We start from the raw sequence: 24,964 nt of genomic DNA, 5'->3' as shown, positions 1-24,964 counted from the left end.
AGATTTGCAGCGGGTTCGAGGCGAAATCGATTCTTCCGAGACTACTCCGATATCTGAGGAATGTAGCATCGCCTTTAGGCTTTAGCGGAGCGCCGGAGTTGAGCTGATTGAGCGCCTGGCCTGTGGTGCGTACGGGCTGGGAGGGCCGTCGGAGAGCCCATTGGTTGGGATCTTCCACCGCCTTCGATCCGTCTGTAGGTCGCCGGCGTGACAGCTTATAGGCTGCTGTAGCGCGTGCGCAGTCACCCCTGGCTAACCAAAAAGGATGCCCTATCTGCGACGGCGAGCGCGACTGTGTTCAGTGCGGGCTGAAAGGATGTATGTAGCTCGTAGCCATGCTCGAAAGCTCGTATATACTGGCGGTTTGTGCAGCAGGTCCCCAAATCCTTCACCGTTCGCCACTTACACTGCCTTGACCCCGGCCCCTTTACAAGTCCCCATCGATCTTCAACACCTGCTCTGCCTTTGCTCGCCATGCCCAACATGTCTGCAGGCCCTTCTGACTTGAGCGTGGGTCCTGAAATCTCTGGCGAAAGAGTCAGGTCGTCTTCAGGCAAGCTGATGTGCAGGAGCCCAAAACCTCAACGCTGTTGAAAAAGCTCACCGAGCTGTTGCCGGTCGAGCTGCAGGAAAAGGCAATCGCTTGCTCGGACATGAGTGTTCTTCAAGTCCTCGGCGACACCAATCGTCAGTTTCGACATCTCGTCGTTTCAGTCGTCAAACACCACGATCCATCAGATCATGTCGAGTGCTCTGTCTCAAAGAGCGGCTTTGTCCCAAAATTCAGTCGGCTCTCGGCCGGCTGCACGAAAGGAGTCGCGAGACTTCCGAAGCACGTCACGCTCAATGTCGACACCTCCTGGATCAAGGGTCAAGCAGAATCTTACGCCCGGGGTCGCGTGTGGAACCCACCGTTTCGCATATCCGACCTTGGCACGGCTGCCACACCTTCCTCAGGCCCGAGCCGGCGCCATGTATTCAATTCCCTGATGGTCCGGGACGAGGCGGGGGAGTGCACCGGCCAAGGCATCTGTATGACCCGTCCCCCGTTACAGTCGAGCTATCTTCCCGCCAAGTGGCTCCTGGTGGACGGAAAACTTCGATGCAATCGGGACGTGCTCCGTTGTGGCCAAACTTACGACTCCCCGTACGAGGCTGTCGTTCAGATCAGTCACCCAGCTTGCGGCAGGACCTGTGATCCGCAGAGTCTCAAATACCAAGTCACTCAGAGGGGAGGGTGGCTATTTCCGAGGGGAGGGGTGCCGTGCTTGACGTATCTCCTTCTCTCCCCAGACGACGATCCAGACAGGCTCGCCGATAATCTCGCAAACCTGCTGGTCGATTCAGCGGCTTCGCTGAACAAAGTCGTCCTCGCGCTCACCATTGACCCCGATTCGGTCTCATCGGAAGCTGGCGATCCAGAGTCGGAGACTCGCACGCGATACTCGGCGGACGGCATATCACAGCTCATGAGACATCATCTCTCAAATTGGGAACAGCGCGGCGAGCTCACGGAATCTGCCGAGAAAGCGATTCGAAGTTCGTTGTACGAGCGCAGAGGATCCTGGGGAGTTGGGAACGGGCGTGCGACACCACCGTTGCCTTCCTTCTGAGACGACGTCTACAGGGGATTAAGAGCGGATTGGACACGTGTGGGGATATCGGCCGAGACAATACCCGTGAGCCTAGTTAGAGACGAGTAAGGGTAGGGGTGAGGGATGAGTATGTCCGTTTTTGCGCGAATTTCGTGACGATGCGTCAGTGACATCTATGTGTCCATACTTAGGAGGGCCGAAGTCTCTGTAGCATACTTCATTCAGTCAGCAATGGCTGGACCACACGGTCGTCCTGATAGTATACTTCCCGGTCGCCCCTCGAATCTCTACTTCTCCCCCGCCTCCGCATACATCTCCACCGGTATATGTCCAATATAATGCGTATCCCCAAACCCTCCCACATAATAGATATCCTCCGGGTCGAACCGGGCCCATACCGAGTCGAAGGGATGGTGCGACTCGCCGGGCGAGGCGGGCGGGAACCAGAATACGTCGGGATGATAGGACTTGTAGCATACTGAGAGGCGGGCGCGTTCTTTGGCTGATAGGTCGGGAAGGAGGGTCATGTTCTGCCGATCGTCAGCTTCAGCACTTCATCTACACGAAGGAGAAGACAACAGGTAAAGGGGCAAAGAGGAGGGAGGACGTACGCCTGTGAATGCGACTCGACCGCGAGACATCGGTGATCGGACACCGTCGATCGGGTCGGAGACTGTATATCCCGCATAGTGCCCTTCGGCGCCAAAGATGTTCTTGGTAGACAGAGAGATCGGGAAGAGGAGGAAGGTCAGGCTAGGCGAATGGTGACATGGGGCATGATACTGAGCTGTCAGCTCCGATCTTCTGGCCGTTCGACGGCCATGGGGTCACCCACTTCGAGGATCGTATGTGGTCTCCCAGCTAGTGTCGAGTTGGCAGGGAAGACCGAGGCGAGCGTGCCTGTGACAGAGCTATGTACGAGCTGCTTTGCGTGTACAGCTGCTTTGATCAGCTTGGGAGAGCGGAGGGATCGGATGTGGAGGAAGGCTGACCAGCTTCTTCGATGGTCTCCCTCGCGATGAGCGGAAGCTGCCCGACCGCCGCGGCTTGCGCGATAGCGACTAGAGAGAGGACGGAGACGAGCCGATCTAGCAGCATCATGAGGCTGTGATGTGTAATCTGTATGAAGCCAAAGAAGGATGGATGAGCGAAAGAGACAGCGAGATCGCCGCTCGCCCATTCGGTCATGCGGTCGGCTCCGGCCGACGGCCGATGGGACCGAAGTCGCTCGATCTTATCCGTGCGGCCCTCTGTCTAGCATGACGGGGGGTGCTCATCGAGAATCCAGATAGACGTCTCCGAACCGCTCGTTCTGCAGGAATAGATGCGAAGGAAATTTGATTCTAATCGATACAAACTGAGCCGCGCTTCTTCTGATTTCTCTCCCCTGCCATCGAGGATATCCCTCGGTCCCACCCCCGAGTTAGTCCTCATCTTTGACGCCCAGCGGATGCTGCAAGCAGCGAGGGGCTATGTCTGCTTGAAGGCCTGCAGGTTTCGGACTCCAGTTTTGGCCAAGCACTCCTGTACCATCAAGCGAAGCTGTGCGTCAGCTTCTCTCCCTGTCGAACTTCCTCCTCACGCACGAAAAGGTCAGACTGAAGATCCACTTACATCGATCACCCCTGTCTCGACAGCCTTGACGTGGAGTAGGGGCTCGTGCTTCGCCACGCAGCCCTCTTCTCCGCCTGCCTGACCTGCTCCGAGACCTTGTGAGGCGGGATGAAGGGTGTCCGAGTTGAGCGCCGGGATCCAGGGTATGGGGTTCTGGAAGTAAGTCTGACTGTACCATGTGATACCGACGTCAGTATCGGGACTCACACCATCTGTAGATGAGTTGGAGGCTGGTTCTAGCCCATCTTTGGTCTCGACGATCACTGCGAATGTTGTTTCTCCTGATGGATCAGCTATCACTTATGCAATCTTAGTGCAGGTCTAGACAAGATCATAGCGACTGGAGCTTCCAGCAAGCTCATAGCGATGTTGATTCACCTCTATTGTCTTCCAGCTGACCATCTAGCGCCGTGAGCCGGATAAGGAAGCCGCGCAGCATCAAGCTGAGCTCATCCGCCGTGGGACTATTCAACATCCTGCAGCGCGTCAGCTCTCCCCCCTATCATATCTAGCTCATACGCTGGACTGACCCTACATCCTTTGAGCCTCCCGCTCCAACCCCGACCTCCCCGTACCCCACATCAATCAAGAACCGCTCCAGCGCAACCCCGGTCTCCGCACTCTTCACCACCACGCTCACTCGCCGTAAGTTCCCCTGGTCCAGCTCGCGCCGGAGCAGACCGACCACCTCAGCGATATACTCTCGGACCTGTGGGTGCCGGGACTGATAGACCGGCACGCCGTGTGCGCGGCGACGGGCGAAGGTGGATGGTGGATAGATGGCGCGGAGGTAGAGGATTGTATGAAGCGTGATTTCGACTTGGGGATGAGCTGGGTTCACAGCGGTAGAGAATGCCTGAGGACTCACGAAACGAAGCTAATGCCTCGACGGTCTCTGCGATCAGGTCAGCGATGTGAGGACTTGGTAAGTACCCAGTGTTCTCAATGCAAAGAGCCATCGGTAGGTGCCTTCGGCGCGTCTGACGCACCCTTATAGCTCAGTCCAACCTGTCCCGCCATAGCGTCGATCTCGCTATATATACAGCATGCGTGAGTACCTGCTCGGCCGCCTAGCTCCAATTCGTCGCTGTGCTTGACCTTACAGAGGGTGCTCAGTGGAAAGTAAGAGTGAAGCTTTGATGAAACGCCTCTCGGCATCGTCGCGTCAGCTTGTTACGCACCGGAACGATCCGGGACACCAGCAGGTAGCAAGGCGACCGTCTGAGCGACCAGTCGGCCTCAAAATCGTCTCCGGTATGAGCAGGCAGCACGGCGTTGCCAGCAAGCTGTGTTCAGACGGTATCAATCGCGAGACTCTTGCCTAGGCTGCTTGTCTGGCATAGAGGCGCCCGGAAAAACCTCTCCCAGCTCACCCCCACTTTGCCCCACCCCAATTCTAAATTCTCCGAGATCTTCCGACGCCCTGGTCCTGATTTTCGAATCCTCGTGTCAGAATCGAAATCATTCCTCTTGAGCTTGTGTAAGGCGTCGCTAAGATATGGGGAAAGGAAGGGGGCCCAGGCTGTGGGGGAGGGTACCCGGTCAAGTATCGCCGAAGCTCGACCGACAGTCTCCTTGACCCCCAGCCAAGCTGACTTTTCACCCTTCCCGACCCGGCCCGACGCAGAGAGATATAAGACAACAGCTCACATGAGGGTCCACCTCGCACAGACCATCTCTCGTATCCCCTCCAGCTCCATCACCCAACGTTCACGACTCAACCCATACCGTACCTTCGCGTCCGTCTCCAACCACACCCCTACGCCCAACGACGACCACAACTCCAGCACCATGTCCGCCATCTTGAACGCTCTCAACCCTATCGCCGCGATGTTCACTCCGGCTGCTACCCCCAAGGAGTCGAGGTCAAGCGAGCAGTCACGTGAGCACATCTCTCCTTTCCTATGAGGGCGCCAGCTGACTCTACAGCTCCGTCCAGTATGGCCACCTCGTCTACCCCTCAGCCGACTGGCGAGCAAAACCTCCTCCGTCTGCAGAAGCACCTCGCTGCCCTTCCGACCTCGCTGCTCAAGCACATGCACCTCTCCAAGACCCGGCGTGAGGACCCGAGGTTGTTCTTCCAGGCTATGAACGCCGACCTTGTCAACCTGTAAGTTGACCAGGCGCGTCAAAGGGCTTTCAGCTGACCTCCAGCGCTCCCATCGTCTACACCCCCACCGTCGGCGAAGCCTGCCAGAAGTACCACGAGATCTACCAAGGTCCCGAGGGTCTCTACCTCTCCATCGACGACAAGGACAACCTCCATCAGATCCTCGCCGACCACGCCAAGACCCTCGAGGTCTCGCCCCAGATCATCGTCGTCACCGACGGCTCGCGCATCTTGGGTCTGGGCGATCTTGGTCTGGGCGGGATGGGCATCTCCAGGGGAAAGCTCAACCTTTACACTGCTGGAGGTGGGATTGACCCGGAGCGGACTCTTGCTGTCGTCCTGGAGTGAGCCTACCTTTACATGTCCAGAGTCGCAAGCTGATTCGGTAGCATGGGCACCAATAACGAGCCCCTTCGCGCCGACCCGCTCTACCTCGGTCTCCCCCGCCCCCGGTGCTCCCTCGAGGAGGCCACCTCCTTCATGGACGCCTTCATGTCTTCCGCTGCATCCGCCTACCCCGGTGTCTTGATCCAGCACGAGGACTTCTACTCGGAGGCGGCGTTCGCATTCTTGGACAAGTACAGGGAAGAGTACAGGATGTTCAACGATGACATTCAAGGGTGAGTCTATTTTCACGCGGAGAGGGGCGGAGCTGATAGACAGGACTGGTTCGGTCATCTTGGGCGGTTTCATCCGGGCTGCCAAGATGGCGAGCGATGCGAGCGGGCGGGATCCACGGGAGCACAAGGTGGTGTTCCTCGGTGGTGGAAGTGCTGCTGTCGGGTGAGTCAAGATTACATATAATTGTGGCTATGGCTGACAAGCAGTGTCGCCAAGGAGATGATGAAGTTCTTCACCCAGCTCGGCCTGTCCGAGAAGGAGGCCCGGGAACGGTTCTGGCTCATCGACACCAAGGTGAATTGGCATCTCTAGCCCCGCCAGAGGCTCTTTAGCTGATATTATTACAGGGCCTGATCACCCACACCCGCCCAGACGTCGTCGCTGGCCGTCTCGCCTCGCACAAATCCTACTTTATCCGCAACGACACCACCACCGAATACCCCACACTCGCCTCCGTTATCGAGCACGTCCAACCTACCGCGCTCGTCGGCCTCTCCACCACCTTTGGCGCCTTCACCGAGCCGTGCGTCCGGCGGATGGCCGAGCTCAACCCCTCGCCCATCATCTTCCCCCTCTCGAACCCTACCTCGAAATGCGAGCTGTCCTACGCCGACGCATTGGAATGGACGAGCGGAAACGTGCTCTTCGCTTCGGGATCGCCGTACGACCCCATCGAGTTCCACGGTGTCCGACGCGAACCGGGACAGGGCAACAACTTCCTCGTCTTCCCCGGAATTGGGTTCGGAGCGGTCATCTGCAAGGCCAAGAAGGTGACGGATCTGATGATCACCGCGGGTGCGATGGCGCTTAGCGAGTCGCTCACGCCAGAGGAGAAGGAGTTGAAGCTGCTCTACCCCAGGACAGGGCGGATCAGGGAGGTCTCGGCCGAGGTGGCCAGGGGTGTGGTGCGTGCCGCGCAGGTCGATGGTGTGGATGAGGAGACCAGGTACAGGGATATGAGTGAGTACTTTGAGATCTAGCAGGCACGAGACAGAGCTGACTTTGCAGGCGATGAGCAGCTCCTCGAGGAGATCAAGCAGGCGCAGTGGAAGGCTTGAGCAGAAAACACGTACGGCTGTGGTTCATTCCAGGGGTTTCATTGTAGATATCGTAGACGTAGATGGATTTTGGGAAAAGGGCCTTGTGCCCAGGTCGGCCGACCATTGTAGTATAGTACATTATGCAGTCTTCACATTATACCAGAGCCCTGCAGATCGTTATACCTCTCATCATCCCCTATATCCCCACGTTCCTCCTCTCCCTTCATCATCTTCTCCCCCTCCCCCTCCCTCGCCATCCTCGCTCCCGTCCTCGTCGCTTCCGAACGCATCATCAAACCCCTCCATATCCTCATCGGCATCCTCGTCTTCGGGGTAATCGTTCCGGTAGAAGTCCTCGTCGTTTGAGTCCTCGTCCGCTTCGTCCTCTGGTTCCGAGGATGAAGGGGTGGACGGGGGTGAAAGGTCGCTGAAGCCGATCCTGGGGGTCAGCTCGAGACCTGACAAAGAATCATCAGTGTGAGATGGACTGACAAGGCTCCGATGGAGGTAGCGGACGTTCCGTCCCCCGCTCTCACGCCCGCGATGGACGCATCTCGGATATCGCGGTAGTACAGGTCGTACACGTATTCCTCCTCGGCTTCCTTTTGGGCTGCCTCGGTCCGTTCCACTGAGCACGTCAGCAAGTCCATTGAATCCAGAATCGACACAAGAACGTGAGGTCATAACGCACAGGTCAGATACTCATCCAGCATATTTTGAAATGCAGCCATCTGCGGATCCTCCACCTCTTCTTTGCTCGGCTGGGTAGCGCCGGCCCCGCTTGGACTGGCTGATGAGACGGCTTGGGCATCGATGAAGCGGAACAGTGATTTTGCTTGTTCTTCGGCCTGTACGCTGATCCATCAGCCACATTTCCTTCTCATGCCCGGCCAGAGGGCTGATCAGCCTGACTCACTCTGCGTAAGACCGTAGTACAGGTGGTACATTCAGCCCACCCCCTAGCCCCTTCCCCTTGCGCTTGGGTAAAGACGATACCGCCCCCAGCTGCGAGACCACACGATACTGCAGTCCCGCCGACGCAGACGGTGGTGTTCTCGGCCGTGGCTGTGACTCCGACGCTGGTGCTGGCTCCAACTGTGCCTTTGGCTCATTCATCGTCGCCTCCTCGTCCGCCTGTTCCTGCTCCGTCTCCCTCTCCTTGCCCTTCCCGCTCCCGCCCGGGACCGAGTCCATCAACCCCTTGATCCTCTCCTTGAGCACCTCGCCCTCCTCTCCCCGCCCGACCCAGCTGTCAGGCACTGTATCTGCCAGTTTGAAGATCCCGCGCGCTTTGGGACGATATGAGACATCGCGGCGACGTTTGGGGGTACCATATTGCGAGGAGGAAGGATGGGAGGGGTCTTGGTCTTGGATGACTGGGGATCAGCGGGGCCAGAGGCAGGATCAGTGGGGTTAGGATCGTAAGAACAGGGTAGAAGGTCGTGGGGTGACGTTTGGACGTTCAACGTACCGAGGGAGGAAAGGGGAGGTTCGGTCGCTTTTCGCTTGATACGGAGTACGGTATATGAGGGTCCCGCGTCCATTATGTCTGGGATATAGTCCCTATGGAGAGAGAGGAGATATAGACGAGAGTAGGCAGATGAGGTGTGGTTGAGCAAGATGACAGTGTGAACGACGCAACTTTCACTTTCTGGTTGAAGTTTCATCTTGTCTTGCTCTTCATACATCATCCACGATCAGTGTAGTAGTCTCCTTACCCTACCCCTACCAATCATAAACTGCCAGGGACACGCACAGCGCCTCAGCATGAGCATGCTATCGACCACCCGTCGAGCTCTCTGCGGGCAGTCGTCCCTCGCAATGGCCGCATTACGACTCACCATCTCCCGGACTAGCCTTCCCCTCGCAGCCGTGTTCCATCGGCCATCATCTTCCTCTTCCACCGCAGCCCCACTCCAGCCCTCTAGCTCTCCTAAACCAGCGCACGCGGACCCCCTCAATCCCGACATTCCCCTCAATCACCTCTCCCAACCTATAACACCCCTCCCTCCGCCCCTCCCCTCCCTCGGTCCCTCCTCACCGATAACCAGAGAAGCCCTACATCGCCTACATCGCCTTTCGGCGCTCAACCCACCGGAAGAGGGATCGGCGGAAGAGGCGGAGCTGTTGAAGGGTCTCGGAGGGCTGGTGGGGCTCATGGAAGCTGTCAAGGCGGTGGAGCTTCCGAAGGGGGAAGGAGGATACGGTGCATTGTTGGGTAGAGGGGTCGGGGAGCTGGTCTTGGACTTTGATGAGTCAGAGGATGCGCCAGAGAAGCGAGGTAGTGAGCCGATGGAGAAGATGGAGGTCCCGGGCGGGAGAAAGTTGTTAGAGTACGCTACGAGGCGTAAGGGGGATTACTACGCTTCGCGCTTGCCTCAGAAGATAGAGTAGACAGCTGTAGTGACTAGATACATCTTACTTCTGATACCTATGTAGATATATAATGAACTCGACAATCCCAGCAGGGTGCTCCGCGCCTGTCCGCCCGCGCACAGAGTCTGTACGCCTCGGTCCGGCTGCCGAAGGACCCTGCTGACCGCCTGGTCCACTTGCATCGAGAGCAAGAACGATCTGTCTGATCGTCACACTGGCATAGCACCAGTGTCTTCTCCTTTGTACACATCGCCGAGCCATCCCGCTGGGGGAATGGCTCAGACAAACTCCTCGCCGGCCTTGAGGAAGCAGGCGTAGAGGGGGTGTTCGACCCCGAGGGCGTAGGTCAGAGTCATCCGGGCGAGGATGCTCTTCTCGGGCGGAGAAGGGGAGAGCTCGAGCTGAGTCATGTAAGCTGAGGCTCTTGCGGAACATGGAGCAGCTGGGAGCTTACGAGGGAAATGAGGTCGTCCAGCAGATGCGCTTGACCGGCCATCATGCCCGCCAAGGCCTCGTGGTAGATATGCACTACGTGGACATGGAAGTGATCTGTAGATTAGCTGGACTGCTTGAGAGAAGCTACGTCAACCCAGACTGGGAGCGTCATGACGAATGACTAGCTGAGAAGGGGGATATACTTACAGTATGAGGGGTGGTAATGAACGAAAAGCCTCAGCTTGTTCTTCGCTACTCCGAACTTGGCCTGCACCGTCTCGAACACCTTCGCTCGGACATTGCGGAGCATGGGGAGATGCGCCGTTGTCAGGTCCCGGAGACACCGGATCGTGTCAGTCTTGACGATGACAGTAAGGTACTTATATTGTCAGCTCAGTCTACTACAGGCGGTGATGCGCTTCCAAGGATGAGTGGGCAGCAGCTCACCAGTGCGTTCATCGAGGTTTGATCCCATTTCAGGTCGGGCACAATGAGGAAGCCTTCGTTCGTGTCTTCATCGCGGTATAGGACACGCTCAACCTCCTTCTTGCCCTGGATTATGGCGTAGAGCCTAGACATATCAGCCCAACTCCAACTCTGGCCTGGTCAGCAAGTACAAATGGCTCACCAGTCCAGCTTGTTGGCGTCGAAGCTCTCGATGTACGGAACAACGATCCGCTTAAAGGCCTCCTCCGTCTCGCGCACCATGACGCGCTCTTGCGCCGTATACTTCTTGATTAGGGTCTCGGTCGCTGGCCAAATCACTTTCAGCGTGAGATCTGGCAGCGTTGAAGGAAGTAGGTGGGCGTGGGAGTTGAAGTACTTGACGTGTCAGCAGAGCATGCGGACCGATATGGAGCACGTCCAGAGGTAATATGTCCTGGTATTGAGTGCGAAATAAAGGTAAGAAGCTTACCGGCCTATTCTCGAGGAAAACGTTCAGTTCCTTGATCCCGCTCGTCACCAGCTCCACGGCCTTCTCAGCGACCAGTGCCGTTCGCTGGACGTGCAGGATGGCAGGCTCATCGTTTAGAGTTCCGAGGACGAAGATCGACCCGGTAAGAGTGCCTGATCATCAGCTTTTTATTCAAGTTGGCTGACGCGACAGGTGATGAAGGCTTACTTTCCGACAAGACGCGCTCGAATTTGAAGGTTGAGAGCGTCGAGATGTCCAGTACTGGAAGCTCCGATGCGTCGGGGGTGGGCTGAATGCCGTCCATAGTGTTCTGAGATGCCCGGTTTCGGGGATGGGAGGCGGAGAAAGGTCTAGAGCAGAGAGGTGAGAGGTTTGCTGTAAAAGCGAGCTTGGGAGCGACAGGTATGCAAAAACTTTCTGATGCTGCTGAAACACACGGGGTAGACCCCACGTGTCATGTGGCGGATTCGGTTAGTGTGGCTGTCCTCCCCGCCACCCACAGGCCTACATGGCCTAGGCCCTACATGGCCTTCCTGTCACTCTATGTCGCCTTATCACGATCAATCACGCCATCGCAATCCCTTGACTGCTCGAGCACGTCATCGCTATTTCCTGAAGAGATCCTTTCACTGTGAAGGCGAGGCAGGGTCGACGATCATGCCCTGCGCGATACAAGAGACAGGCAGGTGACAAGGTTACCCTCCTACAAGTCTCAATCCTCTTCTCTCTTCCAGACAATCACGCACAAACAAAGTCAAGATGTCGACGATCACTACCAAGCTTGCCGAGATTGGGATCCCTGTCAGCCGCAAGGATTGGCCGTCCGCCGCGCCATGCAACGAGCTGTACCGCTTCAACTCGAGGGACAGTCAGCAATTCGAGACGTCGATGCCTCCCCGGGCCCGATCCATGGAGTACACAACGGGTCGCAGGTTCATCCTCGGCAATCGCCACTCTCAGCCCGTTCCCTACGTTCTCTCCCTGATATCCAATCTCTTGGTGGAGCAACGTGACCCAGATGCGAGCTCTACCGACACGGTCACAGCCTTCCCGCAGATCACAGCCTACATCTGTGAGAAAAGGAACGACCCCAGATCCGAGTCCCAAACCGCGGCGATCCTCGCCGACGCCGCGGTGTCTTGCTTCACGGACGCCACGTACGGAAGCGGATACGGTCAAGAACCCATCATCATTCCCCATACCAAGCAAGCCATGCTGGACGAGCTCCACAAGCTTGACAAGTTTGCCGAAGCGATTACGCTACGAGCTCGAGAGCTCGATCCTCGGAGGGTGGCCGGCGAAGAGATCTGCTACTTTGACAGCGCCAACCCTGATCACTGGTCCGATGCTTTATCCCTATTCGCGGACTTCGATACCAAAGTTTACCATGCGCATCGTTTCTCGTTCAAGGACCCAACCCTCACTGTGGGTATCTTGGACGACCACGGGAAGCTCAGATTCACTGCCTCGATCCGTCACCGTCCCAGTCCGCAGATCGATGTGGCAGACTCGTTTGTGGTCGATGTCAGTGGCGGCGAACCGGCCGTGCAGGAGGTCATCGCGAGGTTGCTGGATGAAGAGAACAGCAAAGCCGTGACCACAAGCGCCATACAGTCAGTTGCCGACTTTGCTGCCGATTGCGCTATAGAAGCGAGACTTCAATCAGCTCTTGCTTCCCAGCCGCTTGGAGGTCGACTGCTGCAAGCAATGCCAACCGCAGCGGATCTGCCAGCATGGAATGAGCGATCACCTTACAACATTCCCTTCGACTTGATGCCACAAGGCACCCAGATCCTGACCGAAACGCTGTGCACCCTTCTGAACCGCAGGTGGGCCGCCAACACAGCCTTGACCACTCTTTCTTCCCCAAATGCGAACGACTTGCGATGGGGTGTCAGAAAACTGGTCCTCGCTGCGAGGGCAGAGGAACACGGTGCAGCGGCGCATGGAACAGAGTCAATGGTGGGAACGGCCGATCAGGCGAAATGAGAAGGCTGATTGTGTACAGATCGCGGCGTGCAAGGGTCTGTGGTCATGAGATTCACATAGATATGTCAGTTGAAGCGAGATCAGTCAGAGTGAAGTACTATCCATCAGATGTATCATCAGTTCAGCTTTGATTGACTTGATACTCTTACACTGATACGCATCAATTCCGCGTGTACTCCATCACCCGCCTCGCCTCCACGGACTTTCTCGTGACGAAAGCCACCGCTTCCTTTCCCCACACCTCCTCCACCGTCTGATCACCCTTGAGGCATTCCCGCTCGTGCTTCTCCGCACTCTTCATGTCCATGATCACCACATTATCCACCGTCAACGGCTTCCTCTTCTCCCAACGCACCGCTTGCGGACGCGGGACGATCACGTATGACGGTAATGAGCTCCGGCCATTGTACAGGTCCTCATAGACAAACGCCATGTCCGTTGCGTCGACCCCGATCCGCTCGAGGGTGGGTAAGCCTTTCCACCTGGCTTCTCGCTCCGATAGCTTGCGCTCGAGGTCCGCATGTGCCTTTTTGCGATTCTTGATCTCGGCGTATTCGGTGAGCGGACGTCCTGCGAGCGAGAGAAGGATATAGGTCGCGATGTTGAGACCAAAGATGGCGGGGAGAGGGCCGAGGACGGGGAGGATGCGGACGCGGAACTCGTCGAATGGCGACAACTCAGAGACGGGTCCTTTTTGGAACTCTTCTTCGGGGAGGGGGAGGAGCTTGACGTCGGACGGTGTTTCGGTAGAGTAGACGACGCTAGATATCAGTCAAGAAGTCAAGTGTGGTATGGTTGACTTACGGGATACCGCCAGATACGCCGTTCAGACGTAGTCTCTGTCGCACTTTCCGCGCAAGCGGGTCCTCGTTGGTATTTGATAGGTCGCTGCGAGGTCAGCTGGATCGTGCCCACTATTGAGCAAGGACACCCACGCAATCTGTATTCTACTTGGGTCCATCTTTGCCCCGCTCCCCATACTGCTGAAGACCTTGATCACTTGCTTCCGGCAGTACGTCAACAGGTCGACCTTGGTATCGATATTGTCGATGGCGTCTACGACCCAGTCGGCGCCGACTAGGAGGTCTTCGCCTTCTTGACCCTTCTTCCAAAGTCCGACGTGGATATCCACCCTATACGATCAGACATCGTCCAGCATGCAGACAGGCAGAGCTCACTTGGCCCAAGGTGCGATCTTCTTGAGGAACTTCTGTGTCGCGAGGACCTTGGGACTGCCGACGTCTTCCAGCGTCGCAGCGGCGTGGCGGTTGAGGGAGGAAAGGGTAGTCATATCAAAGTCGATGAGGAGAAGATGGCTTATACCACTACCGTGTCAGCCTGACCCAAGGGCTTGGCGTCGCACCTTCTCAGCAGCATCAGAGCGGCCCAGGATCCAACACCTCCGCAGCCTACAACCACGACGTAAGACTTTCGGATCTTGGCCATTGCCTCCTCGCCGAGAAAGTTGTAATTTCTCGTCAGCTAGATGATCAGCATCGCCTCGAAGGCAGACAGGACAGCTAGACCCACCTGCTCTCTGATCAGCCCCTCGTCAAACTCTCCCTCTCCCCAGCTCCCTGTTCTCCTTCCCCCACCCATCACGCTCTCCCCGTCCGCCCACCTTTCCGCCCGTCCCTCTGCCTCCTCATCGTCATCGAGGTTCTGAGTCCTCTCCCACTCCTTGACATCCTCCCCCACCTGCTTCTTGAGCCGCTCGGTACGGTGTTCGCGCCGTAAGGCCTGGAATGAGAGGATGGCCGCGGTCGTGCCTAGCGATGTTGCGAGTGCGGTCAGTAGAAGTGTTTGGCGGATCGAGAGATTCGAGGGGCTGAGTGAAGACATGATGGGCCGCTCTTTCGGTAGGTATGCAGGACAGTATCAGGTAGATGTAGAGATGAGAGATAGATGGTAGAGTCTAAGCGGAATTTGGCTCTGAGCAACCTCCACCTTGGCCGGACCGCCGACAGATGTTGACTTTGCTCTTCATCGACTCTTCATCCTTCAGTCTGCTGATACCTCAGGCCTCATCGTCGGCTGCCTCAGGCCCTCAAGCACTCTCTTAAGAATCCCAACAGCTCGTTAGGGCCTCGCATTTTGGCGGAAGCGGGTATGACCCGGGCTTCGAGATAACGACCACTCCGCCCCTTTGCGGAACCCCCGACCTGTCCTCTAACGGTGTCATCAACGATGGTCCAGCCCAACTTTTCGACCTCCAAGAAGGACACTGGCGATGGAGAGGGCTCTTCAGCTACCGCTGCTCTCGATGTCTTCCTGGACAACCAGCACCAGTCATACTTTGAAGAGCTATACAAGTCAGAGGCGGTCTGTCTCTGTATCCTGAGGTGACTACCCACAGCCTCTATGGAAGGATCACTTGCTGATGCTCATTAGACTATTGCCACCAGTACATCGTCATATCGTCCTTCACTACCTATGGTCACATCAGGGTGTCTCCGCTATAGATCTGAAGCTGTTGATACAACAACCAGAAGATCTGAGCTTGGAATTGTGCGTCTCCTGTCCATCTCCTTGGTGGACCAGCTGACTGTCCAGAATCCAAGATGTGCTCAAGCCCCTACATGACCGGAAGATCTTGGGCGGGATGACATACTCCCAGAATAAGATGAGGTGGTCGATGAATGACTCGTTCAAGAAGGGTCTGCGGAATGCCTTGACGGGAATGCGAGCGATACAAACCTCTGCAACAACTGGAGCTGATGGGTCGCAGGGGAACGTCCAACTCTTTCGGAGTGCCATACCAGCCAGATGATGAAGAGGATGTACCCGGAGTGGATGAGCTGATAGAGTATGGGGAGGAGACGTGGGAGGTGAGTCTCCCAACCGAATACGTCTGACGATCCAGTCAATCCTCAAGTACATGGTGTCTTCAGGCCTGGCCAACGGCCTCGTCACTATTCGACCGCGTCAGCAAGTGCTCCAGCTCCTATACTCGTCGGGTCTCATGGCGGACAACGCGGACTTGTCGGGGGAACGACCCAACCTCGAACGTCTGACCATCACCTCGAAGGGTTTTCAATTTCTTCTCGAAGACCGACAGACACAGGTCTGGGAGATACTCATGTACTACCTCACATTGCGCGAAGTGAGTATCTCCTTCCTGCTCAGGTGCTCAGCTCATCCATCAGAACCGAGAACACAATACCGCGCCTATCCTTTCCCTCTTCTTCTCCCTTGGTACCATGCAACTCGGACACGCCTACTCTGCCTCGGCGTCGTTCGCTTCCCAAGCGCAACAAGCCGTCCTATCCGACCTGGAGCAATACGGCTTTATCCTCCGGCGTCAAAAGTCATCGGACGATGGATCCCGCGCAGACGCATTCTATCCCACCCATCTGGCGACCAGCCTGTGTTCCGGAGATCTTGCTGGTCAGCTGGGTGGAGCGGAGGGCGAGGAGAAGCGATTCTTGATCTTGGAAACAAATTACAAGATCTACGCGTATACCTGTGAGTCTAAGCACGTTATGCAGGAGCCTAGCTGATATCGCAGCCAATGAGCTAGAAATAGCCATCCTGAACCTCTTTGTGGACATCCGGATTCGATACCCAAATTTGGTGGTTGGCAAGCTGGATCGAAAGCACGTTAAAGCCGCGATGGAGAAGGGAATCTCGGCGGCACAGATCATAGCGTATTTGGGCAGTCATGCACATAGCCAGATGTACCTCTCCGTAAGTCAGCTTGCATGTGTGGTAAGCGCTCTAGCTGATAGAGAAGCCACCACCCATCCTCCATCCGACTATAGTTGACCAGTTGCACTTGTGGGACAAGGAGCGGAATCGGCTCAAGGCGGACGACGGTAAGTCTTGATCATATCTGGCGAGGGCTTCGGGACTGATGGTTCAGCGGAAATGTTCGAGTTCTTTTCGAAAGAGCTGTACGACGATACCGAGACAGAGGCGAAACGGTATGACGGTCTGCTACTAGCTGTTCCCAGTGCCAAGCTGTTGTTCGTCGATCCGGCCATCAAGGAGCCACTGCGAGATTATGTCAAAGGGCAGCAGCGCCAGCTACGAGGGGAATGAGGATAACTGTAGTCGCAGAAGGAGCTGTTGTATCAATCAAATATTTACAATCTGATCATCTTCTAGCTAATCGTTGTCCTCCTCGATCAAATCCGCTATGATCTCCTCAAATCTCTTCAAGATCCCCCGCACCTCCTCTCTAGATACCGCGCACCCCTCCCTGAACGCCGCGCATATCTCCAGACCCGCCTCATGCCCTACAACCTGCAGGCATAGCGGCGAGATGAACGGCGCCGCGCTCTGCGTCCACCTCATCCCGCTGCACCCCGGCGGCAGCCGCTCGATCCGACCGAGGTTGGACACAACGAGGGAGTCTCGGTAGGGAGCGGGCCGTTCCAACGAAGACCAGAAGAAGTCCTCCCAACCCGTCTTGGTGCGCCGCAGAGGATTGTCGGTATGCGGAGAGGAGAAGGATTTGGGGTTGGGGACGAGGCCAAGGACGCCGATATGGTATCGACCCTGCTTACGAGCTGAGGGTGAGAGGTGGTGCTGTGCAGTATCCCGTGCCATAGCCCAGAAAGCTGGTGCATTCGAGATCGTGGCGGTAGAACTGGCCGCAAAGAGGGAAGGGGCGTAGACCTTGTTGAGAGCAGAGAACATCACGCCCGCGGTGCGCGGAGTGGCCGGATTCGCTGCGTCGCGGTCATTTACGGGCGTACAGGCATCGATAAGCATCGACGTGCCTGTTACCTCCCGTAGAGCAGACACGAATGCCGCCTCGACGATAGGATGAACGGTATGGACCCCATGCGCCTTGCCGACCCGTTTGACCGCCGCTATCCAAGCCGAGGGAAGGTGGAAGGTCTCCTGAGCCTCGGGGAAGATGGCCGGATTCCCCTTGACGTCTTCGCCCGGCCAGCAGCGAGCGCCCTCCAATTTTCTGCGCATGAAGGCGGGGAGTGTGGGAATGAGGAGCTCGTGATACGCCTCCTTTATGAGATAGGGGACGGAGGGGGTGAGCCGCACGAGGTCTTCCAAGCGTGGTGCGAGTCCATGCGCGGGAACGAGAGAAGTGCCGGATAAGAGGGAGAGGGAGAGGGCGAGGCCGGCTGATCCATCGATAATGTGATGGAAGAAGGACACCGCTAGATAGCTGAAAGCTGCGGTATTGTCGACGGGGCCGGATGACCCGCCTTTCGTCAAAGCATGTGCTTCGTGGCCGCGTGCGGTAAACGTAGGGAGGTACCGTGTGATCTGCCATGCTGGCCCGCCCTTGCCTGCCCTGCCTTGCATCCGGCGGATCTCCGACTCTAGCAGCCTAGACTCCACGCTGATCCTTCCCCCAACCCCGTCCTCCTCTTCGGCGTACGTATCGTCTCGCACGAGCTCTAGAGCAGCCCACGGTCCTTGTGGCCGGAGCCGGAAGGCAGGCTGGGGCGTCTCGCCGTCAACGACCTCTGCCCAGAGATGATGGATGTCTCGCTGTGCCCGGTCGACACTGGGAGAAAGACTTTCTATGGTCGGCAAGTCGGCGCGCGAGTAGCGGTAGAGATAGGTGATGGCGTGCGCCTGTCTAGCGATGATGGTGATGTACCCGAAGCGCTCGGACAAGCTCACTAGACTGTCAGCTCGTACTCGAAGATAGCTACGTCGGTTTAAGCTCACGAGGTCGTCCCAGCGAAGGGTCGCGGACATCGGCGATACAGCAGGACTCGAGAAACATCTTCTCGTGCTTGCGACCAATGAGGATCAGGTCGAGAACTCGAACGGGAGTTCGAGGTATCAGAAATAAAGGGGATGTTGGTACGCATGTTTTGGTCAACTACTGGAGACTGACCAACGTGGAGCTGAAACGATGTCAAGGGAAAAGTGGACGGAACGTCCCTCCATCTACACAGGCCCACAAATCAAGCGCAACGAAGCCCCTGGATGGCTATGCAGCGCTGCTGTTTGACTATGAGTAGGTGAAGGGCAATCTACATCGGCAGCAGCGACCGGAGAGTATAGATGATGGACGGATAGTAGGGAGACCTGTTGCAACAATGAAGGATAGCATTCTATTCATGTCCTAATTCTTGATGAGATCCGCTACAATCCCCTCGAACCTCCCCAGGATCCTCCGTACCTCCTCCCTAGACACTGCACACCCTTCTCGGAACGATGCACAAACCTCGAGACCCGCCTCATGCCCAACTATCTGTAGGCATAACGGCGAGATGAATGGCGCAGCGCTCTGCGTCCACCTCATTCCGCCGCATCCCGGCGGGAGCCGCTCGATCCGACCAAGATTGGAGATCACCAGGGAATCGCGATAAGGTGCGGGACGCTCCAGGGTGGACCAGAAGAAGTCTTCCCATCCCGTCTTGGTGCGCCGCAGAGGGTCGTCGGTATGCGGAGAGGAGAAGGATTTGGGATTGGGGACGAGGGCGAGGACACCGATGTGGTATCGAGACTCCTTGCGGGCGGAGCGAGAGGCGTGGTGCTTTGCTGTGCCTTGAGCGGTGGCCCAAAAGGCTGGCAGGTCCGAGACTAAAGAGGCCTTGTCTGTGGAGCCGCTCGCGGGTGGGGAGGGGAGGGGTGGATACACCTTGTGCAAGGCCGATACCATGACACTCGCTGTCTGCGGACAGCCCGGATTCGACGAATCCCGGTCGTTCACGGGTGTGCTCACATCGATGGGCATAGACGTACCCAGCACGTCCCGCATGGCGAAAACGAACGCCGCCTCGAGGATAGGATGGACCGTAGAGACGCCGCGCGCCTTACCGACCCTCTTGACCGCCGCCACCCAGGATGTGGGAAGGTGGATGGTTTCCTGTGCCTCGGGAAAGGTGGATGGGTTGCCCTTGACCCCCTCTCCCGGCCAACACTGAGCGCCACTGAGCCGTGCGCGGAGGAGACTGGGGAGAGCGGGGGCGACCAACTCGCGGTATGCCTCCTTGGCGAGATAGGGGAGGGAAGGGGAGAGGCGGACGAGATCCTCCATGCGGGGAGCTAGTCCGTATGCGGGGATGAGGGGGGTACCGGAAAAGACAGATAGGGAGAGTTTGAGGCCGGCCGAACCATCGATGATGTGGTGGAAGAAGGATATTGCTACGTAGCTGGAAATTGCGCCAGGGTCGATGGATCTGATGAAGGGATTTCCGGCCTCCGCGCCTGATTTGCAGTCGCGAGGCTCCATACCGCTGTGCAGTCCCGCCTGTCCAGATATAGGAAGGTATCGAGTGACCTGCCAAGCTGGTCCACCTTCTCCCACCCGAGACTGCATCCGGCGGATCTCTGACTCCAGCAGTCTTGACTCGACCAGCTCCCCCTTCGCCTCCTCCCTTTCTCCTAGTTGGGCGGCGTACGTATTGTCCCGTACGACCTCTGCCGGCGGCCATGGTCCTTCAGGCCTGAGGCGGATTGCCGGTCGGGGCGTCTCCCCATCAACGACCTCCGCCCAGAGATGGTGAACATCCCGCTGCGCTCTGTTGACGGCGGAGTGAAGGTACTCGGTGGTCGGCAACTCGTCGAGGGGATAGCGATAGAGGTAGGTGATGACGTGTGCCTGTCTGGCGATGATGGTGATGTAGGCGAACCGCTCGTGTAGGCTCACTGCCCGGCTGTCAGCTCTCAATTGGCGATCAGCTAGCTGTGAGCAGACTTACGAAGTCGCTGTTGGGTACCATCCTCGACTTCACGAGTACAGCAGGAAGCGAGACCCATTTCGTTCGGTAGGATAGAGGAGGGTGGTGAGCAGCAAGCCACGGGAGCGGTACCAGAAGCGTAAGTCAAGGAAATGTGAGTTGCTCCATCAGTGCTGCGCCCCGGGGATTAGCTCCTATATACCCTCTCAACGAATAGGTCCGGGAGGGATCTCGGGGTCAACGTAGAGCGATGCACCTGCTGCGGACAGGCGAGTCTAGTGAAGGAGGTGGAACGAGTGAATCGACGACGATAAGAGAGGGATCTCGCTATTCGGCCTCCGAAGTCGTCGCCAGATCCATCTTATTCGGCCTCTAAGCATATCCTGGACCGAGGACCTCGGAACCTGTGCTGAGGACGCCGCCACGCCGCGAGGACCAAGAGGTCGTGATCGTCGATATGAAAAGATGCGCTGGACTCACAGAGAGGAAAGAGCAAATAGATAGCCACGCGGATGTCGATCCGGATCATTACACTCGCTAGCTCGCGCAGCTCGCTTTGCCTCCTTGCTGGATCTTGCGATTGTCACCTATCCTGCGATTATTCTCACAGCCAGAGATGTCTCCTGAACCTGGATACACCATCCGGTCTCCACAGCCAAGCGACTACTCAGCCTGGTCGACACTGTGGAAAGCCTATCTGGGCTTTTACGGGACCGAGCTGCCCGAGCAGCAATACCTTGAGACCTTCTCCCGGCTCACAGCTCACGCCAACCCATCCACTACCACTGTCTCCCATCCTCCCTCTTCCTCACTCTCGCCGACAACACCCGCCGCGGGCGAAATCTACGGTCTCCTCGTGATCTCACCGGCGCCCGACCTCCAACCCGTCGGACTCGCGCACTACCTATTCCACTCCTCCGCTTGGTCATCTTCCCCTCTGGCCCAGTGCTACTTGAACGATCTGTATGTTTCGCCAGAGCATCGTGGGCAGGACCTGGCGGAGAGATTGATCAGGGAGGTGGAGAGTATAGCAAAGAGGGGAGCGGAGGGGTGCGGGCGGGTGTACTGGTTGACTCAGTCTGGCAATCAGCGAGCAAGAAAGGTGTATGATCGAGTTTGCGCGATTGAGACTGGCGCCGTGGCAGATGAGGCGGATCTGGGGAGGTCGGCTACGGAGAGTTTGGGAGACGGGCAGCCAGTGCAGCACCATGCAAACGGGGGCCAGAACCCGGAGGGAGGAGGTGCGCCTCGGAAGCCAAGGACTGGCGGGTTGATGGATCGGGTAGTGTACAAGATAGACCTGTAGATCACGATATACCGCTGGCTTGAAAGTGGTACTGGGATGGTATGACGGGGAGCGAAATAAGAGCGAGAGGCTGAGGCGCTGAGGAGAAGCGGTTCATGGAGCAGTCAGCTTGTGGCGCTTATTGGCCCTTCTCATCCTTCCTCCGGCGTGCACGATCGAGCCGGTACAGTCTTCAAGGCAAGCTAGAGAGTACAAGCCTCGAGAAGCAAGCCAGCAAAGATGAGGTGCACTATTGGCACCATGACTGTACCCTGCACCATGCCATCGTCATCTCTTCGGGATCGGATAGAACCGGCCGGATTGGCTTGGCTGACGATATGGCCGGGGCACCTTGCTGCGATCACTCCTCTTGAACTCCTGCGACCATTTATTGACCTTACCTATTTAGACAGACATCCTTGACCATCTCGAGCGACTGCATACGCGCAGATCACAACGAGAACCACTGTCGCGATAATCAATCCCTCGGACCGTACAGAAATGGCGCCAAGTGCTCCAATTGCTGACCTCGTGAACCGGCTCAAGGAGCTTGGGATCCCGGAGAAGTCTGCTAGATATGCTCTACAGGTGCGCAGTGCGAAAGCGCGCGAGCAGGGCGATTCTGCGGCGGGGATGAATAGGGTGGTGCGGAAAAAGAGTGCTAGCTGACCCAAATCTATAGCGGGAGGGTAATGATGTGGATCGGGCTGCGAATTATGGTGAGTCTCATTCGCTTCTTGCGTGCTCTCAAGGTGTCTTTGCCACTCTCGAGCGGCCCGGCAGTAGGGGATGCAGGGAATGTGGCTGTTAGCTGGGCGCCACACACGTGTAGGGACACCTAAAGGACCCCCCTTTGGCCCTCCCCTTCTCCCCCGCGCGGAGATGGAGATAGCGTTCAAACGATCGCGATAAGCTCCATCACGGCTGTCAACCGTCAAATTTGTGCTCAAGCTGATCACCATACTCCTTCTCAACATACCCCTGCTGCTTGATCCCTACTCTGCACTTCTATCCACCCCACTTCACCCTCCCCCGACAATATGGCACCCCTCAACCGCTCCTTTTCCCTTCCCGTCTCCCTCTCCGACCGCGTCTCCCGCCTAAAAGTCTTCTCAGGGAATGCGGGCAGAGACGAGGTAGGTCTATCCCAAGTGTCCGAAGTATACCTGACTGACTCGGCAGGTAAGAGCCCCCTCTATGGAACGTGTTTCGTCCCGACCTCAACTTGATCCTGTGCCGGAGCACGACGTGATCGAGTCGCCTGTGGCTACTGCCTCATCCCTGTCTGACGACGATGCCGATGTCGAGGACGAGGGAGAGGGAACGCCTAGTCGGTGGAAGCGGCTCTCGTCGCTCCCGGGGAGGATCGCGAGCCGCCGGTCCTCTGGCTCGGACAAGGAGAAGGAAGGCGATCAGCGGGGAAGATCGAAAAAGCTGACGGGAGAGGCATCTGACTTGATCATGGGCGCTCTCAACGGGAGTACCAAGAAGACTTCCATCTCGTCGGATAAGAAACCGGCGGCGGGAGCGATCGGTATGCTCGGACTCCGCGCGGCGGCAGCGGCATCGGGCTCGGCGCCAGCTGTTGCCGAGGCGAAACCCATCCACAAATCCCAACCTGTTGGCGGCAACAAGGTGTCTACCGGACGTCGCTCGCCTAGTCCATTCTTCCGGGCCAGGAGATCGAGGGATGACGCGCGAAAGAGGGACACATCACCCGAAGTAGGGGCGCTGTCAAAGGACAAGGAGGCCGAGTCGGACGGGGAGTCGGTCAAGGCGCCGATGCAGCCTTTCAGGCCGCAGGCGAGCGCGTACGAGACGGACGATAGCGGATCGGAGGATGAGCACGATACGGCGGCATTGACGGATGGGGAGGAGGATGATGCGGAGGAGGAAGAGCTGTGGAATGAGGATGGGGAATTCTTTGACGAGGAGACAAGCAAAAACACCACGGCGAATGCGGTTTACTTCGAGGGAGATGCGTCTGGGGTGGGAGGTGGAGGACCTGCGCCGGGGGAGAAAGCGGCGGGAGCTGGGACAGGGGAGGTCGGAGTGGTGGATACTCTCGACAACTACGGAGAGGAAACGGAGCAGGATCTCCTCGGCGAAGGACCCAATGTCGTCGTTCCCCCTCAACCCCTCTTTCAATCCACCTACTTTCAACAACCCGCCAAGAAGGAAACGACCAAGTCGGGGCTTTCGCTCGAAACTTCTCGCCCGATCTACGCTCGGGATCGGTGCACTATCACACTCACGCACGGGTCGCCGGACGACGCGCTCGAGGAGAGCGGGAAGCGGTTGCGGCGGTATGTCGTCCTCAGCGATTTGAGTGAGGAGAGCAGGTATGCGGTAGAATGGGCGGTAGGGACGGTCGCGAGGGATGGAGACGAGCTGTTTTTGATCTCGGTCAAGGAGGACGAGAGCAAGGTGGACCCAAAATCCTGGTCAGAATCGGACCGGGCACAAAAGCTACGGGTGCAGAAAGAAGTGAGTTGGCTTGGCGAGCAGAGCTGATAACAGCGTCAAACGACATGCCTTCTGCTCACTCGGCAAGTGACGGGCCTGCTCCAGCGGACTCGGCTTAACATTACCGTTACTTGTCAGTTCTTGCACGCCAAGAATTCGAGGCATATGCTGCTGGATCTGATCGACTTTTTGGAGCCAACGATGTGCATCGTGGGGTCTCGTGGTCTGGGCAAGCTCAAGGGGTGAGTCTCACTGTGTTTTGCTGTGGGCAAAGCTGATCGTGCAGTATCCTACTAGGATCTACCAGTCACTATCTCGTACAAAAGTCTTCCGTTCCCATCATGGTGAGTCTTCATCTGTCTGTATCCTCTGATGGCGGTGTACGATCTGATTCTCAGGTTGCTCGTCGCCGACTCCAGCGTCCCCTCCGGCGTACGAACCCCGCCGACCTGCGCCACGCCGCTCGAACATCGCTCGCTGCGGCCAGTATCGAAAAGACGGCCAGCAGCAAGCAAGAGGACGAGATTGTCGATGTGGCGGATACGGAGAAGGATGAGGCGGGAAATAGTCCGCAGCGAAAGCTGTCTGCGCCTTAGTGGAGGACGCAAGGCATAATCTGTAACGGGCATAGCGGGGAAGGATGAGGCGGACGGACGGACGAGGTTGTACATATCTAACACAGTGTATGCAAAATCTCTGCTCTTAGGTACTAATTCAAGTCTTTGGTGCTGCGGCAAACTGCGGCATCAGCCAGCGCTCCCTGTGCGGATACGGACGAGCGCGTAGCTGTACCAGTTTATCTACGAGTAGAGCTGTTGTTGATACTTTGATACCCTGATCATGTACTACTGGGCCGGGCTAATGCCGTAAAGAGGCTGTCCTCGAGGAATGCTGGTCCATGCAACCA

General features: G+C 57.2%; 14 protein-coding genes across 14 annotated transcripts; 7 read left to right on the top strand and 7 right to left on the bottom strand.

The window, feature by feature from the left end:
* Positions 1 to 474: 474 nt before the first annotated feature.
* MKK02DRAFT_27941 (uncharacterized protein) lies at positions 475 to 1,613 on the top strand (the record flags this gene model as incomplete). The annotated part of the gene is made up of 2 exons (XM_053087439.1): positions 475 to 510; positions 570 to 1,613. 2 exons carry the CDS (start codon positions 475 to 477, stop codon positions 1,611 to 1,613), a joined length of 1,080 nt encoding a protein of 359 aa, XP_052944573.1.
* Positions 1,614 to 1,882: 269 nt separating this feature from the next.
* MKK02DRAFT_37671 (pyridoxamine 5'-phosphate oxidase-domain-containing protein) lies at positions 1,883 to 2,693 on the bottom strand (the record flags this gene model as incomplete). Its single annotated transcript, XM_053089738.1, has 4 exons — positions 1,883 to 2,125; positions 2,207 to 2,377; positions 2,431 to 2,534; positions 2,588 to 2,693. The coding sequence occupies 4 exons, from the start codon at positions 2,691 to 2,693 to the stop codon at positions 1,883 to 1,885; spliced, it is 624 nt and encodes a 207-aa protein (XP_052944572.1).
* A 372-nt stretch (positions 2,694 to 3,065) lies between these two features.
* Positions 3,066 to 4,229, bottom strand: MKK02DRAFT_37670 (DNA-binding protein; the record flags this gene model as incomplete). Its single annotated transcript, XM_053089737.1, has 7 exons — positions 3,066 to 3,137; positions 3,210 to 3,362; positions 3,417 to 3,490; positions 3,609 to 3,685; positions 3,740 to 4,028; positions 4,078 to 4,104; positions 4,199 to 4,229. 7 exons carry the CDS (start codon positions 4,227 to 4,229, stop codon positions 3,066 to 3,068), a joined length of 723 nt encoding a protein of 240 aa, XP_052944571.1.
* A 630-nt stretch (positions 4,230 to 4,859) lies between these two features.
* Positions 4,860 to 6,998, top strand: MKK02DRAFT_37669 (putative malate dehydrogenase; the record flags this gene model as incomplete). The annotated part of the gene is made up of 8 exons (XM_053089736.1): positions 4,860 to 5,091; positions 5,139 to 5,319; positions 5,364 to 5,663; positions 5,709 to 5,939; positions 5,983 to 6,102; positions 6,147 to 6,234; positions 6,288 to 6,900; positions 6,949 to 6,998. The coding sequence occupies 8 exons, from the start codon at positions 4,860 to 4,862 to the stop codon at positions 6,996 to 6,998; spliced, it is 1,815 nt and encodes a 604-aa protein (XP_052944570.1).
* A 171-nt stretch (positions 6,999 to 7,169) lies between these two features.
* Positions 7,170 to 8,524, bottom strand: MKK02DRAFT_37668 (uncharacterized protein; the record flags this gene model as incomplete). Its single annotated transcript, XM_053089735.1, has 5 exons — positions 7,170 to 7,419; positions 7,473 to 7,608; positions 7,672 to 7,835; positions 7,897 to 8,356; positions 8,452 to 8,524. 5 exons carry the CDS (start codon positions 8,522 to 8,524, stop codon positions 7,170 to 7,172), a joined length of 1,083 nt encoding a protein of 360 aa, XP_052944569.1.
* Positions 8,525 to 8,747: 223 nt separating this feature from the next.
* On the top strand, positions 8,748 to 9,374 carry MKK02DRAFT_37667 (uncharacterized protein; the record flags this gene model as incomplete). The annotated part of the gene is made up of 1 exon (XM_053089734.1): positions 8,748 to 9,374. The coding sequence occupies one exon, from the start codon at positions 8,748 to 8,750 to the stop codon at positions 9,372 to 9,374; it is 627 nt and encodes a 208-aa protein (XP_052944568.1).
* A 260-nt stretch (positions 9,375 to 9,634) lies between these two features.
* MKK02DRAFT_34312 (HIT-like domain-containing protein) lies at positions 9,635 to 11,011 on the bottom strand (the record flags this gene model as incomplete). Its single annotated transcript, XM_053088905.1, has 6 exons — positions 9,635 to 9,757; positions 9,811 to 9,905; positions 9,999 to 10,170; positions 10,239 to 10,362; positions 10,420 to 10,555; positions 10,915 to 11,011. The coding sequence occupies 6 exons, from the start codon at positions 11,009 to 11,011 to the stop codon at positions 9,635 to 9,637; spliced, it is 747 nt and encodes a 248-aa protein (XP_052944567.1).
* A 455-nt stretch (positions 11,012 to 11,466) lies between these two features.
* MKK02DRAFT_37665 (uncharacterized protein) lies at positions 11,467 to 12,696 on the top strand (the record flags this gene model as incomplete). The annotated part of the gene is made up of 1 exon (XM_053089733.1): positions 11,467 to 12,696. One exon carries the CDS (start codon positions 11,467 to 11,469, stop codon positions 12,694 to 12,696), a length of 1,230 nt encoding a protein of 409 aa, XP_052944566.1.
* A 160-nt stretch (positions 12,697 to 12,856) lies between these two features.
* On the bottom strand, positions 12,857 to 14,538 carry MKK02DRAFT_34311 (mitochondrion protein; the record flags this gene model as incomplete). Its single annotated transcript, XM_053088904.1, has 7 exons — positions 12,857 to 13,457; positions 13,501 to 13,584; positions 13,632 to 13,829; positions 13,875 to 14,021; positions 14,060 to 14,178; positions 14,227 to 14,259; positions 14,299 to 14,538. The coding sequence occupies 7 exons, from the start codon at positions 14,536 to 14,538 to the stop codon at positions 12,857 to 12,859; spliced, it is 1,422 nt and encodes a 473-aa protein (XP_052944565.1).
* A 345-nt stretch (positions 14,539 to 14,883) lies between these two features.
* On the top strand, positions 14,884 to 16,737 carry MKK02DRAFT_34310 (transcription factor Tfb2-domain-containing protein; the record flags this gene model as incomplete). Its single annotated transcript, XM_053088903.1, has 9 exons — positions 14,884 to 15,038; positions 15,088 to 15,204; positions 15,250 to 15,342; positions 15,425 to 15,524; positions 15,560 to 15,799; positions 15,843 to 16,161; positions 16,205 to 16,383; positions 16,430 to 16,511; positions 16,559 to 16,737. The coding sequence occupies 9 exons, from the start codon at positions 14,884 to 14,886 to the stop codon at positions 16,735 to 16,737; spliced, it is 1,464 nt and encodes a 487-aa protein (XP_052944564.1).
* A 66-nt stretch (positions 16,738 to 16,803) lies between these two features.
* MKK02DRAFT_37662 (uncharacterized protein) lies at positions 16,804 to 18,400 on the bottom strand (the record flags this gene model as incomplete). The annotated part of the gene is made up of 2 exons (XM_053089732.1): positions 16,804 to 18,293; positions 18,343 to 18,400. 2 exons carry the CDS (start codon positions 18,398 to 18,400, stop codon positions 16,804 to 16,806), a joined length of 1,548 nt encoding a protein of 515 aa, XP_052944563.1.
* Positions 18,401 to 18,745: 345 nt separating this feature from the next.
* Positions 18,746 to 20,385, bottom strand: MKK02DRAFT_37661 (uncharacterized protein; the record flags this gene model as incomplete). Its single annotated transcript, XM_053089731.1, has 2 exons — positions 18,746 to 20,274; positions 20,328 to 20,385. 2 exons carry the CDS (start codon positions 20,383 to 20,385, stop codon positions 18,746 to 18,748), a joined length of 1,587 nt encoding a protein of 528 aa, XP_052944562.1.
* Positions 20,386 to 20,922: 537 nt separating this feature from the next.
* On the top strand, positions 20,923 to 21,612 carry MKK02DRAFT_37660 (acyl-CoA N-acyltransferase; the record flags this gene model as incomplete). The annotated part of the gene is made up of 1 exon (XM_053089730.1): positions 20,923 to 21,612. The coding sequence occupies one exon, from the start codon at positions 20,923 to 20,925 to the stop codon at positions 21,610 to 21,612; it is 690 nt and encodes a 229-aa protein (XP_052944561.1).
* A 480-nt stretch (positions 21,613 to 22,092) lies between these two features.
* On the top strand, positions 22,093 to 24,653 carry MKK02DRAFT_34309 (uncharacterized protein; the record flags this gene model as incomplete). Its single annotated transcript, XM_053088902.1, has 6 exons — positions 22,093 to 22,249; positions 22,699 to 22,727; positions 23,038 to 24,078; positions 24,112 to 24,299; positions 24,344 to 24,401; positions 24,456 to 24,653. 6 exons carry the CDS (start codon positions 22,093 to 22,095, stop codon positions 24,651 to 24,653), a joined length of 1,671 nt encoding a protein of 556 aa, XP_052944560.1.
* Positions 24,654 to 24,964: the final 311 nt, after the last annotated feature.

Source organism: Dioszegia hungarica (assembly GCF_025882075.1).
Source record: "Dioszegia hungarica strain PDD-24b-2 chromosome Unknown MKK02contig_11, whole genome shotgun sequence".
In the NCBI taxonomy this organism is placed as follows: domain Eukaryota; kingdom Fungi; phylum Basidiomycota; class Tremellomycetes; order Tremellales; family Bulleribasidiaceae; genus Dioszegia; species Dioszegia hungarica.
Note: the sequence above shows the minus strand (reverse complement) of the source record. Positions and strands in the feature narration are given on the sequence as shown.